Here is a 22,303-nt window from a genome sequence, read left to right as displayed (position 1 = left end):
ATAAAATAACGTAAAATTGCTTTCAATAATTTGAATTATAGAAAAAGAATTTCAAGTGGTTTGATTGCTGTATTCATGGTTCTATACAAAATGTTTCACTTCACTGGGATTTAAATTTGGCGTATATTTTTATATTAATGGGATATTTGAAGAAAAAAAACTTACGTATAGCCAGCTAATATATTAAGAAGAGTAGTTTTTCCAGCACCTGAAGGACCCATGATGGCCGTCAGTTCTCCAGGCTTGAAACATCCATTCACGCCTTTTAGGATATGCTTTTTTTCTGTAACAACATAAAGTTTATTAAAATAATCTCAAGAAAATAGAACATTTTCAACTCTCTCTTTTCTCGAGATGCTCGAATTTCAATTATTTATTGTTCTTAGTCAAGTTATGCGATAGATTTGTTTTCCAGAACGCACTGATTTTGATTATATATTTTCGGATGGTTTTTATATTGTGAGAACAGCTTCAAATATATATAATATTTCGCAATTTCTCAGGAAAGATTTTGTATAATTAAATTGGAATCTAATAATTAGTATTATATGACCATCAAAAGTTAATGACCGCTAACAATAGGACTGCATGGTCTGTCACCTATTCTTTGATAATCTAATTTTATATACTTATTCTGTGGTTTTCACAGTCATATCTTATGAATATTTATTGCTTGTCCTTTTGTGATAAATATTAAATTTACTGTATGTTTATGTACACAATTTTAAGGCATTTCATTAAAGCGTATTTTAAAATAAAAGTTTATATCATTGTTTAATAAGTAACACATTTTCCTTTTTTCTGACAATTTAATAATCAATTTTTTGGTAGAATTGTAAGATCTCTACGATACACAAAGTTTTCCATTATGGTCTCTTTGCTTTAATAACATTTCATACAGTTTTGTGAGTAAAATTTAATCAATTTTTTTTCTTTACTCATTGTGGTTGCCTGGAAGAGATCGCTCGAAACCGATAAGGCCGCCTGTTGCCCTCCTTTTGATTTAATTGTGGTAATTTTTTTTATATTGTAATGTAACGAAGTGTTTCAAAATAAATAAAATATTAACAAAGATTTTTCAGTGCACAGCGTATAATCTCGAAATAATAAAACCGATATTTTCTTTTTTCCACAAATATACGACCGGGACCAGACGTCCATTTTTATTAATGAAACAAAACATGATTTGGTTTTGAAAAACTTATTATTTTACTGTAATATAAACGAAAAAACGTTACTGCTACTATGTTCCACAGTGCATGGTATCCTTAGTCAAAGTAAGCAAGTTAATTGGTATTTTAAGGTTTCAATGTTTATAAAGCACATTGATAGATCAGCATTAAAATAACTTGTAATATAAAATGATCTTCTACCTAATTTTTAACGACTTCAATCGATCGATAAGTGTTTTTAAAGGTTGGATTATTGTTGAATAGACCTCGTCATACATGTGTTTGACAACGGCAAAGGCTAAACTATTTATACTTGAAAATCGTTTTTGTTTTGATTTCTTCATAGCAATTAACGTTTCGTGTTTCAGTCAGATTCGGCCACGGCGGCTTATCTTTATTGAGACTGCTATAATCAAAATGGTATATTTTCACATAGGGTATAACGTACTTACGTTAGTTTTATGGCTATTAAAAAGGTACTAAAGATAAGATTCGGAGTCGATATTTAAGCCAAAGTGTGACTCCTGTATGTCACGATATTCGATTTTGATTGTCTCATCTCATATCTACGTTAGAAAGTGATGCCGTCCGCCATGGACACTGCCAATATCAGAGGGCTCGCGAGCGTTGCCGGCCTTTTAAGAATTGATACGCTCTTTTCTTGAATCATATGTACATGCATATTATTTCTTTAGGAACCAATGTATTTCCTTAAGGACTTAGTTGTGGAAAATAACGTCGCGATTAGCAAGTCATTGTTGTTATCCTGGTTTTGAGTGATTCATTTAACAAATTGTTAGTCATTTATTATTTAATTAACGTGATAATATATTCTTCATAATTTAGAACATGCCAAGGAGATATAATTAATTTAATGTTAGCAGGATGATCAGAAAAAACGTACTTTTTCCTCAAAAAACAAGATCTTAACGAAAAAGGAAAAAAAGAGTGTCGGTGACTTACTTGTTAGTTCTTCTTGTCTGTTTTAGGCCTTTAATTCGAAAACTTGGAGTTTATAGACGTTTATAGTTTAAGCTTATATGTGTTAAAGACGTAGTACCTACCTATGAATGGCTATTTAATGAAATGAAGTCTTTGAAAAGAAACATAAAAAAGAACGACTTCTGAGATATACAAAAGCTATATTGTCGTGAGAGAAAAATCTAGTAAAAGAAAATTCACATTTATGATATTATTTATGGTTAGTATGTTAAAATTTAAAACACCTAAATATATAATTTACGGAGACGAAGTCGGAGATGTGTATGCGTCATATTGATAAAAAACAGGTCAAACATCCAATAAACATTTTATTACATTTGAACTAGTTTAGCGGTTTAATAACTACATGTTAATTATATTTGCCAAGTTTGTTGTAATTTATATCGTAAAGAGGCCGTAGATAATTTCAGTACTTTTGTAATTCATGATAATTGTTATAAAATTACATTATTGACTCTATACGTGAGCCCTATGTTTCACTGCCAGCCCTCAAGATCGGTTCCGGCCATTTATTGTAGTTACATAAAGAATGTACACGAGAACAGAGTGTCTTCCCCTCATAGAGACTATAAGTAATGTTATGGACACGTTCTTATGTTAAATATCCTTTTTAGTAAATTAGGTTAGTTTTAAATTACTTATTAATCTAAGTTAGGCTAGATCGTAATGTTATATTGTGTCTTTGTGCATATATATATATAAAGAAAATGTATATGATGGCCTTAGTTAATGCGTAAGCTGTGCTAGAGTAATTGCTTCAGACAATATCATCCCTGAGGTCGTAGGTTAGACCCTAGCTGTGGATTTTCTATTTACGCCGTACGGCGAAAACATTGGGAGGAACAATCGTCACGATGATGTAGAAATCTGAGGCCACAATTTAATTGTCATATACCTATTACATTTCAGCAGAAGCATTATTTCTCTGATATATTAATGTTTTAGTAAATTTCTATATCTTGTTTGTTTAATAAATAACATCCTTCATGTTCCTCAAGTCATGTGAAAATCACATTCACGAGAATGATAGTTGAGCTGAATATATATTTTGTTCGTATACGTAGCTATGTGAAATCTAGACTAGAGATATATTGGAAATAACTAATAAACAACATTATACATACCTACATAAATTAATGGCGCTTGAGGTAATTAAATGCGTTATGCTAGAATGTACATTTAGAAAAACCATAATTAGAAAATCCATCGTGGAGGATAAATTTATAAGAAACTTTTTTTTCTAACAAAATACCAGGAAAGATAACTTTAAATCTGCTCAAAATGTAATTTGAAATTCTTGTTTTCGATGATACTTGTTTACCGCCAAAATAGCTTAGAGGTTACTGCACTAATGCATTTCTCAGACCATTAGTTCGTTATTTGAATTCCAAAAATAGTGTGTGTAATTTCTGCCTAATCAATTTGTTATCTGTTTTTATAGAACACAATATACGTTTTTTAAAGGTAGACAACAAACGCAAGTCTACTGACAATGTGAGTATCCAATATCACTTAACATCAGCCTCTTGCCCATTTGCTTCTTGTCACATATATCAACGAGTCAAATATGTATAAAACCACGGCATTTTCCAGAGACAATAAATCATTATTAATCATAACTTCGTATCTTATGGCATACGTGTTTTGACTACGCCTTGCTGACGTATTTTGCGAACACACTATGTCATCAATTGTATTCATTTGAATTTATTAACAATACTGTTTCGCTCTGACATCGGTGCTAAATCATTATTGACAAATGTTAAGTGTTAGGTGTTAAAGTAGTTTTAACAAAGTCAAAATATATTAGGGGAATTATAAATATTAAACAATTTATTTTTCTTCTATTAGGAGCGTATAAGCTGCTACTATTAAACATTGCTCCAAAAGACATAAAATTAAATAATAAAATTTCTCGAATTCTGCATCTATGTTATAGGCAATGCAAACAGCAATTCGCAACAGCAAAAAGTTCCAATGATAAGTAATGCGAGCCTAATATGCAAAATCTATTGGATCACTGGTTCGTTGGCACGACTTCAGGATGGAGAATGGCTTGATAAGTATCTCTTAATCTGTATTAATATTAGAACGAGGAAATATTCCAATTTTTATTGTTTGTAACAAAGTAGAAAGGTTAGGTTGGTAAAAATGCGGTATCATAGCTCCGCGTTATGCATGTCAGAATTGACGCCGGGATTGTAAAGTTGGGATTCAGATTCCTCTGTTATTGAAGTTATGGTAGATACCCACTAAGTAAGAATACCTCAACCTCACGCCTTTCAGATGGGCCCTCAGAATTTGCAAGGCCCTTGGGTTGACCCTAGTGTAGGATGCATCCCTGAGCAACGTGACCACCTTTATTGCAGATTTAAATAATATTCAGCCGAGAAATGCCGGGACAGGACGTTAGTGGGTTCTTTACAGATGACACTTACAATTATATTGTATGTAGGACATTTACAAAACTCTCATGTAGTACCTATTGGATTGAAATTCGATTAACGTTTGCACATAAATCGAACGAATGAAACATTGTCGATAATTTAAATACCTTATTATATCTTATTTTTTCTTATGTATAAGTTACTGGACAAAAATGCTTAGCTTACATAGCTTTTTTTTTGTAGAGGCAAACGGTCAGGAGGCTCATCTGAAGTTAAGTGATAGCACCGCCACAGAAAGCTCACAAGTCCGAAGCCGGCCTTTAAGGATACTGTTGCACCTTACCTTGAAGGACCCTTGAAGTCGAATTGGTTCGGAAATATTTCACGGTAAATTGGTGTGGTAAATGCGGTAGAAGATGCAGAGACGCCCCACATCTCTACGCTACCCCAAGGGATACAGCCGCTCTTTGTTGAATACGTTCAAGTGGACGGAGCTGGTACTGGGGAGCTCAGAGGTGAGAACAGGACTTCATGTAAGGCCGCTTTATACAGTTAGTAAGCGATGGCCCGGGCACAGAAAGCTCCTTGTAGGCTTAACCTTTCCCTCCAAATGACCGTGAAACAGAACGTCGTTTGATATGTCAACGTCCAGTATTGAATGTAAATGTAATATTTAATAATTTCATTCTAAAGAATTAAATACAACTATTATTAATAAGTAACAATAGTGTTAAAGTCTACTCTGGAAAATAAAATGAATTATCTTTTAAACTCCGCTTGATATCTAACAGGATTAACATATACTATATACACATATAATACTAACGTTCTTGTCTTCTTGGTAAGGGTCGAGTTTATCGGAGAGACTAGTAGATAAATCATAAGGAATGTAATGGAACAATTGCGGATAAATTCTAATGCTCCTGGAGCTAGAAGCTAGAAGATAATCAGATTGCTGGCATCTCTATGTATCAATGATCTAATCAAAATTTTAAGTGAACTACAAAACCGTCAGATATATGATAATTACAATAATTCAGATTATTATATAATAAAAAACATTAATTTGTCGTTATATTTGTTTAAATATTTTCTATTATAATCTTCCGTCTATGGCGAAGTCAAAAGTAATAAAAACATATCGTCTTGTAAACGTGTGGAAATTGGCAATAAGTTATGCGTAACAAAGATTATCGTTCAAGCAAATATATGTGTTTTATAATGACTATGTGTCATAAAATCGTTGTATGTTATCAATTACTGACGTGATTTAAAGAAATAGTCAATATGCATGATAGGTTTTAAGAACTACTTACTAGAAAACTGTGATCGTAAATGCCTCAAAAATTATACCTCTTTCGGGCGAGCCCCAGGTGTTCAGATTTTATTTGAACATTGATAAACTGCTGACACGGCTCACGTGTGTCCCAAATCTTATCAGCTGAAGAGTAATTTTTAATTATATTTTATTCGAATATTGATCAATAGCTGACACGACTCACGTGTGTTCCAAAATGTTAATAGCTGAAGGTGCGCATTACACCAACAGCTCTCTAAAATAATATCATGTATGTATATATAATTATCGTGGTGAGCCTACCCGATAGCTTTGAGATAATCCCACCACCTCGAACCTTTGATCCTACCCGTAGGGCTCCGTCTGTTACCTTAGGTCTCTTGGTGCCATCCTGTACTTATTTATATATGCACTATTTATGTGTTAGGGTAAATCTGTAGGGCTTAGGGATCCGTAGGGTTGTTAGGTTATAACATGTCACCCTCTCATATATCTAGTTATCTAGTGCAGCTTGCTCATACATACATTACATATACTATACAGATACTTCTGACATTCAATACCTTTCACAGTCCACTAGCAAGCAAGCTGTTCACCAGGGAAACACTGGTCTAAACCATATAAATTGTATTTATTTACTTACGCCCTGTAAGGCTTACGATTCGTAATTTTAATATTAATATCGTACCTATGATGGCTATAAAATCTTATAAAAGCATAACCACCCATTACAACCGGTTAAAAGTTAACGCAATTACAGACCCAATTAAACACTGCATCTCAATTATCTTACACGCCCAATAATTCTCTCGTGTCAAGGCAGTTCAATGTATCATTTTTAATTTACACTTTCACATAAATAAACATATATACGGGTGTGTTATTTCGTATCAAATGATATATCCAATAGCACGGCGATTGAAATTATTATTCGGTTGTTGTTGCGTAAAACAAAACAGGCAACGAATATGTAGAAGCGAAATTCACCATAAAGGTTCTTTCATCTGAACCTCCTTGTTTAAAAAAGTTACCAAAAAGGTCCTTAACCTCATTTATAAAAGTCAAATTAGTCTTTACTCCATTAAATAAAAAGTGTGGCAGTGATATTCTACTAGATAAGCGGGTCCTGAGTTCGGAATTTCGAACCACAAATGTGTGACTTGTTTCTATGCATGTACGCGATTAAAAACGAGAAGCAACTATCTCATATAAGACACAAAAGTCGCCGTCTGGCAGACACAGACGGATCAAATAAGTAATAAAACAAACAAAAAACTGATAAGTTAATTGTTAACAACTTAAAAACTACAGATATATCAATAGATTGTGGCAATAAAAACTTTGCAAGTTAAATATTACAAATTTAAATTTTATACGTAAGGAAAACATGTCTTTGTTCAAATATTGATATGAAAAACATTGGGAAGCCCTGCTGCAACAATATTGATTTAAAAATTGTAGATAGAATTGAACTTAACTCATAAACTTACCTAAAACCTCGAAATAACTGAAACTACTACTTTTACTACTATATATACTACTGTATTATTACCAAATAACTTCATAAGAAAAGCGATACAGAAACCGACGAAGTACCGAAAAGTTATGTTTCAGCATGATTCAGATTGATGTTGTAATCTTGGAAGCGACGCAAGAACTCTGCCTTGAAATCGGAGGTCGTACTTTATTTTCTATTAAACGTTACTGGCGTCTGCGTACTGGTATCGATGGCCCTCCTATGTATTTTTTTCTAAATAAACTCGACTATAAATGAATGAAGTAGTTCAATAATGCTATTTTTGCTGCTTATATTATAAGTGTAATATATATGTCACTATAGCCTACGACAGCCATGCATAATTAAGCTTCTTATTATTTCAATACTATAGCCATAATTACTAAAAATAATATAGTTGATGGTTAAAAATATCTCAATAAACCGGACAAATCACAGATACATCAATTATAGTGGTGTCTAACATCCTATTATTAATTATAATTGATAATAGATTAATTTAAATCCTATTATAGTATAACATTAATCGTTGTAATTCTTTTGTTAAATGAATAGCTTTTTATCGATATTAAATATCAGAAGGACTGTTTATAAAGTATAAAAATAATATTCAGTTTATTCAAAGTTGTTTTCATACTAATGGTAAGTTATCTTAGTCTTGTCTCAACGTAATCTTACACTAAAGTTACATTCCGGGTCCAGAGTCTGTATGTGAAAATATAGTTTTGACTTGATCCTTTCTATTACTATTTGTACTGATAGGACCTTGACAAGTATGTCACCATACCAAACCATACATTTCGAGTTTTATGCTAAAAAGGTTATTCTTTACAAACAGTATTCACATGATATCAGACTAATTTGAATAGGAATCATCGTATTTTAATTGTATGTAATTGTATTCATTTAATATGTTTTATCCGCTTCATGGATCAATTGGCGATGGTGCGTTTTAAAACATATGGCGCCATCATTAACTACATTAAGGGCTACTATTTATGGCAATCGCTTCAAATTTACATTAATAAATTTAATTGATATGCAAGGAGGTGATCAGCCTTCTGTGATACGCCGTTGAAATTTGGAAAAAACATGCCGATTTCCTTACAATGTGTTGCTTCGACGAGAAATTTTAATTACTACAAATAAAAATACATTTTACAGGTCCAGCAGCATCCAGTTTTGCAACTGGAGAGGTTTACATAAAAAATATTACTGGAGCCCACGTACAGAGGCTCCACTATCACGTGAATGACAAGGCTATTTAACTTCTTGATAACACGAACCTAGTGAGAAGATTGATAAGGACAAAACCATTCCAATTAGTGAATTAGTGTGAGTTACTTATTACGTTATTACGTTAGTCTAAAGTGCTAAACAGTGGTAAGTGAAAAGATAGAACACAAGAACAATGCCTTCCCCTTATTAGAAACTGTAAGTTTTTAGATCACTTTCTTATGCTTTCTAGTAAAATAGGTAAGTTTTAAATTACTTTTCAGTGTTAACATAGACCAGATCGTTATGTTAAACTTTGTCTAACATGTGTGATGTGTACATTAAACAAAGTTTACAGCTGATATTAGAAATTATGACCGCAGAGATAAGAATTGTACACCTAATAAAAAGTTGTTAGTGGAAAAAGTGGAAGTTGAAGGTTAAAGATATATTACAGGCTAGAATGTAATTTTTATATCGTTTCGAACTTTAAGTAATCTATTAATGCATAGACTAGTTATATATAAAACTATTTTTATAAGTAATTATTTTAGTTTATCCAAATTTAATTGTAAGTATGGTTTTTAATGTCTATTTATTAAATCCTTATCTATGTTTTGACTTACAGACTTAACATAATGGTGCTGCGTTGAAACCTGCCAGAGTATCATAAATATATTACTTTTGCACGTGTTTAAGAATTCAGCTTAGTATGAAGTTGTTGCAACAATGTCATATGAAATCGTTGAATTGTGCTAATGTACCGATAAGCTATGAATATAAGTGTCATGAATTTTATCTTGGGTCATACGTACTAGGTTAATTCTAGGTTTTCTTGAGTAATGAGATCAACATTTGAAAAGTACTTGTGTATAAAGAAAAATGTAGGCAATCTCTATCATAAAATAATTTCTCTTTATATGAAATTATTTTTAATTTGAATTTTTTTAAATAAAAACTTTGACTAATATTTACTTTAAGAAATAACTGTAAGAATATTATATTGTCATTCAACGACTACAGCGAAGGATGTGATTAACATACAATAGTATCAAAACCGTGAAAATCTTAACGAGACAGCCACATGCGCAGACGCAGAGGAAAAATTATAAATGTTTACCATCCTTTGTCCTCTCTATAAATATCTGTTATGAGTTTTAATTAGCCTCTCTGAATATACCATACAACATTAAAAGTAATTAGTTAAAAAAAAAATATTTATTTGTAATCGCTTGTTATCCCATCGTAATAGCTTGTCACCATTCAGCTCTCAATAGGTGAAAAATATTATTAATTAATTAATTTATTTATTTATTTACACTTCGTTACACTACAAAAAAAAAATTAACATAATTAAATCAAAAGGAGGGCAACTGGCGGCCTTATCGCTAACAAGCGATCTCTTCCAGGCAACCACTGTCAGTAAAGAAAAAAGAAATGTATTAAATAAGATAGGCAAGTAGAGCAAAATACATGTAATACACAGTTATTAAAACAAAAACTAAATTTAAATTTATATTAATAATATAAATTCGATAGATTCAGGCTTCTGTTTCATTCTTAAATTGATATTTAAGAATGAAATATAAGATTGATGATTCCTTACGGGTATGGAAAAATATATATCAGTTGTGTCGAGTCAATCGTGGTTCGCAGATACAACTGAACAATCCTTCAAGAATATTCCAATTACAATCAAACCGTAACACTAAGTATTATTCATCACATTAACAATTAATTAATGTTCCACATATTATCATTAAAGTTTTATTAACAAACAGGATTTCTCTTATCGCAAAAAATGATTCCCGATGCTTCTTCGGATATGAGTAATTATTACAAACAACTCGTTGAACAATCTACGCTTCAATGAGCAAGTGCTGAAAACTATTGAAATGTTTGCTAATATTGAACATCGCGAAATTCGCAATAACGTTAACTATGTCAATTATGAAATAAAATGTAAATTCCATCTTAAAATGTATATTTCGAAAATATTGTTACGCGTGTTCAATTCAAACAAAATATGGTCACCGCTGAGGTCAGTAGAGCACTGGCCAATTGATTTTATTTTATGGTATTAATAAGCGATGCAATTCAGTTGTAGGTTGTCAATAGACTCGAAATAATGCATGGTAACGCTTGGCCTAGGGGCTTAAGTCTGCGATTTGGAATCACGGTGTTAAAGAGTATTTGAAGGTGAAGGCAAAAATCGTAAGCGTGGCACGTCTCAAACCTCAATGATTTGTGTCTATAGAAGATTGATCACCTATTTAATTAAACGTCAAGTTTTTTTGTCCTTTTCATCATTTTAATGTACGTATACAAGGCAATTGGACTACACCATAAACAATTTAACTTTGTTTTTGAGACGGAACGTTGCCAAATTCAAATTTAAAAATGGAATATCCTCTGTTCGTTCCACCTTTGCACCGTCAATTATATAATATCATAAATAACTCGTGGCCATGTTTGTCCCGGTCAATGGTTCAGTGTAAGTAGTTCAACGAACGACAGTTTTAAAGATTTTCTACACGTTTTTTGCAATAAAACATACGTAAGTTTTCTTAAGTATCCAATGTATTTAAGGAATTTATTACGTGGATTACGTTTATTAACCTCGTGCCCGTTTGCCCGCGGCTATGTGTAATGAGGAATTTATTACGTATTAGAGTATAGTATTATTTTCAGGTTTTTGTCATTATTTTGTATAATTCGTTTTTATGCATGAATGTCATACACAAGGACCTCATAACTAATAATTTATTTTAAAAATTAGCCTTTTAAAATGAAAATGACGAACGTAATGTTTGTTTTTTCCTCTAAATTATTCTTTATTGTTTGATGTTTTTTTTAAAAGTGATATGAAAATATATTACAAATTTATAGCAAGTTTTCTGCTGTAATAAGTTACTCTTAATTATAAATATATATATACCTTTGTTTTTTGCCTGTAATGCTGTTTATAAATAAATCAAATAACTGGCATTTAAAAAATAATTTTGGCTTTAGTTAATCTTACGCATAATCTTATGTATACAAATTGCATACAATTTCTAAAGTTTATCATTTACTTAAACAACGCATGGCCGAGCTCTCTTTTAGTTCCATTTCGGACATGGGCTCTCGTGTTCTGTTCTTCTGTGCTTCTCTGTAATTAAAATCCTCCTAAGCGGCTGGACCTAGATTTCTAATCTCTTGTTTTTGTGTTTTTTATACGACAAGTGTAATGCGTGTAATACAAAAAAAACGAAATCAATCAAACTAGGCACTATCAAAACACTGTTCTAACATCACAACATAAACAAAACCTAACAAAAACTACACTTGAATAAAAACAGTATAATTCAACTGATTTTGTTTAATGAAAATTGGGAATAAATTCTACGTTAGAGTGATGAACAAAACAAGATTCATCACGCACATTTTTAGTTGCTTCAAGTACCTACTTGAAGGAATAGAAAGTTCAAACTATTATTTTAAACGGTAATTGAGACCCAGTATTGGCCTAGTGGCTTCAGTGTGCATATCATACGTTGAAGCCACTAGGCCAACACTGAACAGTTATCGTAAGGAAATCGGCATGTTTTGTTCACCTGATGGTACGTGGTACCGACGACCATAGACACTCAATGCTAGAGGGCTCGCGAGTGGGTTGGCGGTATTTTAAGAATTGGTTCGGAAATACTTCAGTGGGCAGCTGGTATCACATGGTGGTGGTGCGTGGCTAAACTGCCTTAAAAAACGCTAATTTGTGGAACGACTGAGGTGACTGAGGTTTCGAGGTGATACGGATGGAATTTCGTATACTGCCTCGAAGTCCGATTAAAATCCACCGATGACATGTGTTCCATAAGCCGCACTATGTATTGCGTTTTGCGAGATATTTGAGAAATAAATGTGAAATGAACTAGACAGACATTTGGTCACAATCCTACTGGATGTTAAGTGAGATATGGCCTATTGAGGACTATGCGTGTTACTGAGGCACATGCAGTTCAACAAATGGTACAATTCGATCGTTATATGGGCCAAAGGACCGAAATAATGAACGATGTTAGATGTCAGTCACATAAGGCTGAGAATACACAGTTAAACAGTTGCAAAATTGTGTCATCACATTAATTACTTTGTATACAATTACACAGATTACATTTGGCACGTTAAAAAGTCCAGGACAAGCCTATGTTAATGTTTAGCTACGTACATTACAGTTCCATGCTCACTGTTAGCGGTCTACGTATAGCTCAGTCCCTTAACAATATTTCGACCACTGCGTATGCTAGAGCTAAGGTCCTAACAATTATTATATTTTAAATAATCTGCACTAGACTTAACTATTTCTTGAAGATTCCATTAAATTATTTTAATGAACTTCAATTGTCGGAATTGTAAAGATTTTAGAAGTTTATACGCATGTTATATTATTTATTTTTATGATTTTGTGTACAGGTTAAAAGTACTAATATCGATTATATTACTAAAAAATACTAAAGTTTCAGATATATGTAAATTCTGTATGTAACGCATTTATATATGTAATCACAATAAAAAGTTCGTATGCTTTGTTTGGATTCAGTTACATAGGATTTAAATATCTATAATTTACAACATTGCGTCATTTATTTTCCGCGTAAAGTACATTTCAATTGCGTATTGTTCATGGAATGGCATTCGACGTAATTCAACGAAATGGAAGTAAAAACAAATAAATTAAAGAAAGAGGTATAAATGAAAATAAACACTTACCGAATCCCATCTTCTGCATTGAAATCATTGAAATCGTGCATGTTAAATTCTTAAACTCCAAGTGCACTGAATTTCTCGGCAACAGCGGTACAATGTTATTATTACAATGTGTCACACACGAATCTTCTACGCCCGGCGTCATTTTGTTATCACTGTATCACTTCTTACCAAAATATTTGCATAACGGGCGCAACTAGCGTTTCCCAAGCGAAATGTTAGTATAATGAGTCATTGAACTACGCGGCACTGAATTAGTTCCACGCATGCGCACTAGTTTCCTTCAGCTGATACGACCTATGGATGTCGAGTTTACGACAGAATTTTCTCGTGTTACGGGCCTCGACCTTACTCGACTTCTTATCCAATGTGACCTGTAAACAATATATTAATAATTAATTAATTGATGGATCAATTCATGAATCGGAAGTACATACGTACGATCTATCAGAGTAACTATTTTTTTAAGTTAATTATTTATTGCATTAAAGTAAGTTAATAAAGTTAAAAATTACAGCAGACTTTAATACTGTATGACATTTAGTAGGATAAAAAATATCTGATAAAATTAAGGTAAAAGTTGAAAAAGTGAAATCTATTTACAAATCAGGAAGGAAAACAGCCGATTCCTTGAATCATATCTATTTGAACAAATAGAAAATTTCCTGTTAGGATTTAAAAAACTATGTTTTTTTTATAGATAGTGCGTAACCTTGCGTTAATAAATAAATATTTCGATAGATAAGGTTAACACCAAATACGTATTATGAAATAACTTGTATGCGTTTTGAAGATCAAAACTTTCGTAATGTTTATGCCATATCTTATTTAAGCAAGTGTTTGTTAAACTATGTCACCAAACAGTGACGTAAGTCTGACAATTTGCCAATATAAAGAATTGTTAATACTTAAGACTTTTTCAAATGAACTCGCGCGTATTGACCATATTAATTTGGATGGTTAGACATGGAGATAACGCACGAGATTGAATAGTTCTAAAGAAAGGCTTACTGAGACGGTACAATGCCTATACGTTCATGTGCTATGACCATATATTCTGACGACCATTACTGCAGGTATGGATTTAAGAGCCTACTCACAAATAGTTTGTGAAACAATGAATTTATGATTACATATTATATTAGTGTTTTTTATTATGTAATTTTGATATTCCGAATTTATTTATTTTGTTTTTAATTCTTCTGTAAATTTTATTCACTTGTTGTGCACTCTTGTCAATTTAGGGTCACCAGTTAGGATTTTTATAAATAAATGTAATGAAATTTATAACGAGTTCATATCGTTCGTGAATTTACCAAATAAACAAAACTGAAATTGAGATTTTTCTGCCATATGTAAGTATTTCTGAGCTTTTCCATTTTATTCTATCTTCTGTGTTGCGTTTTGGTGGGAGGTTTTTTGGTTAATGACCTGGTTTAGTTCAAGCTAGTTTCACTTTGAGCAACTTACGTTTGTACGGTAGTTACATCACACTTTAAAATACGAATGTATTCTTAACTGATTTTTTTATGTGTTAAATGATACAAAGAGAATAAATGAGTGATGCTAGGTCCTAAATACTAGTATTAAAAAAAACTGTCCATGGCATAGACTACTAAAACGGGTAGATATATCAAAACTTCTGAAGGCGCTTGTGTGTATACGATTTAAAATTAAACTTTGAAAACCTGACCGACTATACCTTTTTCTTGTTGTTGGGAAATCATTTTACAGACCTCGCGCCGAGGCAACTTCTGAAAGTGACGCGAAGAGTTTGGGGGTCAGTCTGTGAGGTGCAATGGACCCGTACCCACTAAAACGCAAGAGCTCCATCTGCCCGCTATGGATGGGAGACATGAATATTGTAACTTAAGATAAGCGACATTGTTTTAAGTTCAAACATTAAAACATTTGCTTGTTTAAAAAACATTGACGTCTTATGTATCATGTGTATTTTTGTTATTTACTGCTAAAATGTAAGTAAAAAAATTATAAAACACAGTTGCATTCGACTTTTTTGTTGTGTCGTCATTTAATCACAAAGTTGCATTACTAATTGTGACTGGGTTTTATAATTGGAATTGCAATCTAAGCAGGAAATGCATTTTAATTCATTTGCAGTCATATCACACACTTAAATATGAATTTATAACTAATTGTTCATCCTATTGTTTTAAAATGGAAACCGTATCGCCACCTAATACATAATTGATACTCAAATGACATTTGCCTATAAATTGTAACAGTTTATTTATGGTAATAGAAAAAATAATATATTTGTATGCAGATTTGTCGAAGCTTGATTTAAAATTATAATTATGTTAACGACCGCCTTCGAACTACAGATCTATTTCCAATGATACTGGCTCGTATAATAAAATAAGATATTCAAACTCTTAAAAAAAATCTATGCTCTATAATTAGTGCTCTGTGAAAAATGTTTGGCGCTACAAAAATTTATTTCATTAATATTTTTTTCGCTACTTAAAAAGTAAAACAATAGAGTAAAAAAGTCTGATGAATAACGTAATGTTCAAAGCTATAAGCCTTAATATCCCGGAACATATACGTTATATATGTATAAGAGGTAATATATACCCGGCGTTATGCCTCGACATAAGGATGTTTTTACCTATCAAGCCGATATAATTAATAAGAAAGCGTGTCTGAGTTAACTAGTGTCAGCTTGTTTATATAAAATGTCAAAAATAAATGCTTTGAGCCCATGTAATTCATAAGAAATCAATACATAATTGTTGCCAATAAATTCTCGGCATTTATTGTAAATACAAAACGATTAATATAGTTCAATGCACTTGACCCCATTTTTAATCGTAATTGATGTTTTGTCGCATCAGTTTAGGGTCACGCGTTTTTATTGACGTACAAAAAAAATGTACGCCTAAAATAAACGTTTTTTTAAGCCTTAAACTAAGAATTTTTTATTAAAATTTAATTGTAATATATATCTAATTTAACGGAACAAAATAATTTAATACTTAGACGATGTAATTTATTCATACACAAATCACACAATTATCTAAGATCATAAAAAAATAATAATTAGGCATTATAATATATTATATAATAATAAATGTTTATACGATAATAATTACTACAATATATCTAAAAAAGGTTATAATATCTATTGGACGCTAATAAGGTATTATATATTCCTTAAATCAGTCGTTAACACTCATAATACCAATAGACATTTAACAATATGAAAACTAAGTGTTATTGAGAGTAATTTGTATTTTAAAAAATATATTGATTTTTACACGTCAGTCACAAATCGGGCACCAATTAGTCGGATCGACGATCACATAGCATCCTTGTAAATTGTGTTCTAATCCTAAAATAGTATGAGTATTTGTGTAATTTAGACCGCCATCTTGCATAAGGGAGTGTTTTAGCAGGTTCTTGAAATTATGAATTATTGTATTTTTTTCAAGTATATACTTACTAAGTACTACTAGACTGAACAGAAATAACAATAACAATTTGTATAGGTGCTATAGTCACTAATAAATAATTGGATAAGGTTTTATAAATAAATCAAAAATTAATAAAATCTTCTCAGATAGTCCATTGTATAGTTGATTAAAATATACACAAATGACGCCATACCATTCATCAATAGCGGAAGTATGTATGAAAAATATTTGTTGTATTAACACACATCTTCCTTACTTGATAAGAAAACAATAATTGATTAATTACCGATTAATAAATATTTCCTGTTACAAATTTGGAGTATTTGTTTAGTTCTCAGAGAGATAATTTCCGTTTTAAAAATAGAACCTCAAAGTCACTAAAATATGATATATGATATGATAATACTTTGTTAGTTAAAAAAGAGGCTTAGTCCAACGACGTGCTGTAGAAATGTTACAGTATATGCGCTATTTCTGTACGATATATTTCTTTAGTATTTTCAAAAATGGAATTTCATTTTTTATATTCAAAATTAAGAAATTATTTTATATCTGAGTTGAAAATGGCTTTATGTTTAGAAGGCAGAGTCGAGACCTAACACTTAACGTAAGTTTTATTTAAATAATAATCTAACGAGCTGTGTGACCAGTTGTGGTGATGGCAACAGACGGGACAGTGGCGACGGAGTAACAGAGTATTAGATAGAGAAAAAGAGAGAGGAATATAAAGGCGGAGACAGGAATATACGCAGCACACAGCTTCACGTATTGAATTTTTTTGGAATTACTTCCTTCAACAACAAATGTTTTAACAACTTTGAAGCCCTCCGCTTACTTTACGAAAATTAATAATGGTAAAAATATGGATCAGATTAGTCTGATTCCTTCTCCTTTACGTGCGGCCATATATGGGGCTTATATTTGGTGGAGGTACTTAACCGGTTACAAGGTATCACACAGATATTTTAATTTATTAATCTGCCGCGCTTTAGTAAATCTCCAAATCTACGCTTGGGCTCCGCAACTCTGAGCTTTACACTCACGTCAAAGATGTATTGGTATTTGTCATAGTCCGGTCTTGTTCTGAATTTTACCCTCAGAGTCTAGTCACTTAGATCGACAGTCACTGCTGTATGTCAAATTTCGATATGATTTTAATCAACGGGACCAAATTATGAAGGTTTTGAGGCTCACCTTTGCCTCTGGTATTAAATGAGGCAAACTTTAAAAAAAATTGTATTAAAAGCTAACACCCTTTGAGAACTTATTTGTCTGTACTTAATAAAACACGTTGACCCGAAAATCTTTTACTAGAATGAACTTGTTTTATTGTTCTATGTATAATAAATGTAAGCTACAATACATAATAAGAAAAAAATAAATTCAAGTAGCAAAAACAAAAAAGGTAGTTATTTATAAATAATTTCTTCAGAAGCGAGGTAATACTTTTATCGTAAATATACGAATGGAAACATTAATCTTGATAGTCATGCAAACAGTACTCATATAGATAAATAAATTGACGATAAACAATGCATTGTTGCATTTTACATAATACGATACACTGATAAAAAATACAAAGAGATGAATGAGAACGAATTTGAATTGATTATAAAAAAAAGTTTAAAAATCATTTTGTGGATAATATGTATCTTAGTTTATGTCTGAGTTCAAAATAAAAATATATAATTTAATAAGAATAATTAATAAATAAAATAAGGCTTGTACGTTGGTACCCTCATATTTTTTATAAATTGAGGATATCGATTCATACGTTACAATGTACTATACTATTACAATATTAAAAATAAAATTCTGTATACTTTCTTTATAATACTCAGCTAAAAAAACTGTAAAAATGTGTCAGTAAATCATTTTTTAAAGTAGTAATAATACATATTCAAATATAATTGAAATTTTCATAAAATATATGATATATGAAAATGGATCATTTAATTTAAAATCCAACCCATGATATATTTATTAAAATCAAAGATATTATAATAATTTACCTTAAATTATCCAAACAGGACACAATTACTATCGAAAGTAAACACGTAATACGCGCACGATATCGAATTGAACAATGACACAGCCAACACAAGTGCTTCTCAAAACACGACTGACAAATATTACGGACTCCGCGGTAAGTTGAAATCACGATTGTGAAATCAACGCTTCCAGAGTGACTGTAACGGACTGACAGTAGATTTATCGTAATTAACCGGAAAATTATATGGATTGCATTATTGTAATATTTTAATTATAAACGTCTGGATTGCTGATATTTAGAAATGGAAAAATATGCCAAAAAGTTTTATTTAAATATTCACCAGCTAGTCAGCTAGTAGGTTGGATATTTATTTTGGTAAATATTTTAGAAATCAATATATAGGTTACTGCATTGCAGCAATATAACGTAGAAAGTTTGAATTAAAAAAAATACTTTCACTATTTTTTTAAGTTTATTAATTCATACATACATTCCTTTTTCTACTATTTGAATAGATAAAGGCAGAGACGGAGAGTATAGTAGTAAATTTTAGTAAGTAATATCGTCTTTGACATTTTCTCGTTATATGGCAAAGTTGCTAGGCATAAAGGTTCAATATACATTTAGATTGAAACATGTTTATTTATCACAATTTCATAAAATTAAATTTCTATAACTTATTATAAATTTTAGTTAAATTCTTTGACAAAGTATGTGGAAAGTAATTCTATTCAACTTCGAAAACTTTGCATTCAGCTGCCATAGTTTGAAAAAGCGCAATTTTTTATTTAAACCGACTCCCATACACTTGAAAATCTGTTTTGGGATTCTACTTGATTTATTTAGTAGTAGCTGTCCTCTGCGGTTCTACCTGCAGTAACTTGGTTGGAGCACGATATTCTTTAGGATAAAGCTTTTCTCGGTAAACAGACAATTTAATGCAAAAAGTTAGTTTTTTGAAGTTATACTTTGTTTGGCGCGTTAGGGAAAAAACATTAAGGGTAATTTTTACGCCGCGCGCGCACACCGTCACAAAAACCAGATACCCTGAAGTTAGCTATAGTCAATATTTTAGTTTTTTTGAAGTTATACTTCTTTTGGCGCATTAGGGAAAAATTATGAGTAATTTTTTTCTATTGTTAGTGTCGTATTATCTACAAACGTAGAATAAGTCAAAAGATAACATTTTTGAAAAGATTTTTATCTTGTTACGTAAAATAAGTCCTGTAGTTTTATATCCTATTCAATGCAAACAAACAAATTATTCCTCTGACCATTATTCTTCGACCATCTACTAATCAGAATGGTTTTATTGACAGATATTTTACATTCTTTATCGCTATAGGTCGTGTTAGTGTCGATGCTCTATTACCTCCACTTCCTCATGTCTTTGGATTGAATTAAGGTCTAGATTTTACAGCTCTAAAGGTCTCTGGTGTCTACCAAACTGATACTTTTCTTATAACACATGTACCAATGAATTGTACATTTTAGTAACGCTCTATATATAGTTCAATAACCTGGGCTACGAAAACCTAAATAAAATTTTGATAACAAATAATTGTCGCGATGTTTAACTATACCTATATTTTCATTTATATTAAACGTTTTAAGGTATTATTTTAATAACAATCGTAAGTAATAGAATCTAGCTCTTACCCCTCATAATGATCGATATAATATTCGAAACGAAAATGAAATATTTTATCAAGTAAAAAGTTATCAGGAATGTTGTTTTTATCTACGAGAAAGAAAAAAATACTTCATTGGTGCCATGGTGCGCAGGTAACAACACAAGAATTTTGTTTTTATGCACCTTTTTCATTTAATTACCCGTTCATAGATACCGAATTTGAGTCTCTGATCTAGAAAAGATAGTAACATAATATGCAATTTCTTTGTAAGTTCTTGTCAAATATATTATTAGGTCGGCGACGAACTTTAAGTATTTAATAAATCATAACCTACTCGCTGTTTTCTTACAAAAAAGAATAATTAAAACTTTTGTATGCAAGTATAATATTTCTAAAAGATATATTTGTTGTAAGACGGAAAAGAAGTTATGTATGTAAAGTTTATAGTGGTGGATAAACGCCCCCACTGTGTGTTTGAATATTGAAATGTAACGCATTGAATAAAATATAAATTGAATTCATTTTATTGTATGAAATCATAAATAAGTTTTTTTATTACATGGTAAATGCATGTTACAGATTACAATTACAATTACTTACCACTATAGAGTATAATTTAAAGAAAACGTAAGAATATTAACAATAAATTTATGTAATAACCCGTGCCTTTATAGTGGCTGTCATATCATATTCGTACTTACTAAGAACAATCGATAGCTATGAAATACTCATTTAGATCTCATCATTATCTTATTTGTCTCAATGTCCGAAAGTTCTGTCTAAGTGCGCAGTTATTACTCACTTGTACGGTGAAAGCCAACATCTTGAGGAAACCGGCATCCCTTAGACTCACAAATAGACGGCGTATGCTAGGCACAGGGTAATCACCTACTCGTCTATTAAGATAAATAAATAGATACAGAACTCTATGGCCAACAAGGTTGTAGCGACACGAGCTGTTGTTTTTTATAGACCTTCGGTCATAATATACATCGACAATTATATGTTCATAACGAAGAACAAGAAGACAATAAGTAATAATAAAATATTTATTCCTAACTATTATCTGTCTTACCGACAAAAATGTTACAGTATTACGTTAAATATGTCGCAGCCAGCTTTATTACACTTTCTGCAACTCTCAAACTAGAAATGAAACTCTTCCAACAATGGTGTTTTGCAAATTCTAATGAAAAACAACATGTACAATGGAAGAGTGTAGTGATAATAATATGAATTTAGCTCTGACAGACTCAAGCATTTTAAGTTTTTTAAAATATTTATTTCAGATGATTCATATTTTTATTTTAACCACATGATCACTCTATCGTACGAATGGACTAAGCATTTGCCAGCCAGTTTATTAAATGGTTTTACGAAAGCTACGGATGAATATTTTTTAGGCCGCTAGTTAAATGACGCTGTTTAGTTAAAAAAGGCTCGGCTGTTAATTAAGCCAGATGGCTGCGACAAATACATCGCAACTAAATAGCTTTCACGTAATATTAAAAGTTTTCTCACCGATAAAACCGTATCGTTTACTCAATAAAATTATATAATACTGGCCACATTCTATACATATTATCAATCAAATAATTGTCTCTCAATACAATAACACATATTGGCTTTATCAGTAATCAATACATTATTTTAAAACAAGCAAAATCGTAATTTTATCAACGTCGAATCGTTTTAATGGACCATAGCGTTAAGATTGTGCTATATATATTAATCTTATCAGATGCTTGTAATTAGTCTCATTGAAGAAAAATTGGTAAGATAAGGTTTGTTATATATACTTATTCTAGTAGCAGTAGTAGTAATAGTTATCTTGAATCTTATTTCTGATAATCTTGGAGGCATTTATTAAAGAAATTTAGGACCTCTCCGGTAACCAAACTCAA

At 31.3% G+C, this 22,303-nt stretch overlaps 1 protein-coding gene across 2 annotated transcripts in view; it reads right to left on the bottom strand.

Annotated features, from left to right (window-relative positions):
- The window catches only part of LOC123717516 (ATP-binding cassette sub-family G member 1), a 39,064-nt gene extending 20,149 nt beyond the window's left edge, over positions 1-18,915 (bottom strand). The window contains exons 1-4 of one of the 2 annotated variants that reach the window (XM_045673549.1): positions 18,785-18,915; positions 15,038-15,175; positions 13,339-13,709; positions 166-283 (exon numbers count right to left, since the gene is read on the bottom strand). In XM_045673549.1, the coding sequence (XP_045529505.1) occupies positions 166-283; positions 13,339-13,480 (260 nt within the window). In that variant the 5' untranslated portion in view covers positions 13,481-13,709; positions 15,038-15,175; positions 18,785-18,915. The remainder of the gene's footprint in view (positions 1-165; positions 284-13,338; positions 13,710-15,037; positions 15,176-18,784) is intronic. The other variant, XM_045673548.1, reaches the window with a different exon arrangement.
- Positions 18,916-22,303: the final 3,388 nt, after the last annotated feature.

Source organism: Pieris brassicae, chromosome 12, assembly GCF_905147105.1.
Source record: "Pieris brassicae chromosome 12, ilPieBrab1.1, whole genome shotgun sequence".
Lineage (NCBI taxonomy): Eukaryota > Metazoa > Arthropoda > Insecta > Lepidoptera > Pieridae > Pieris > Pieris brassicae.
This window is presented reverse-complemented; position numbering and strand designations above follow the sequence as displayed.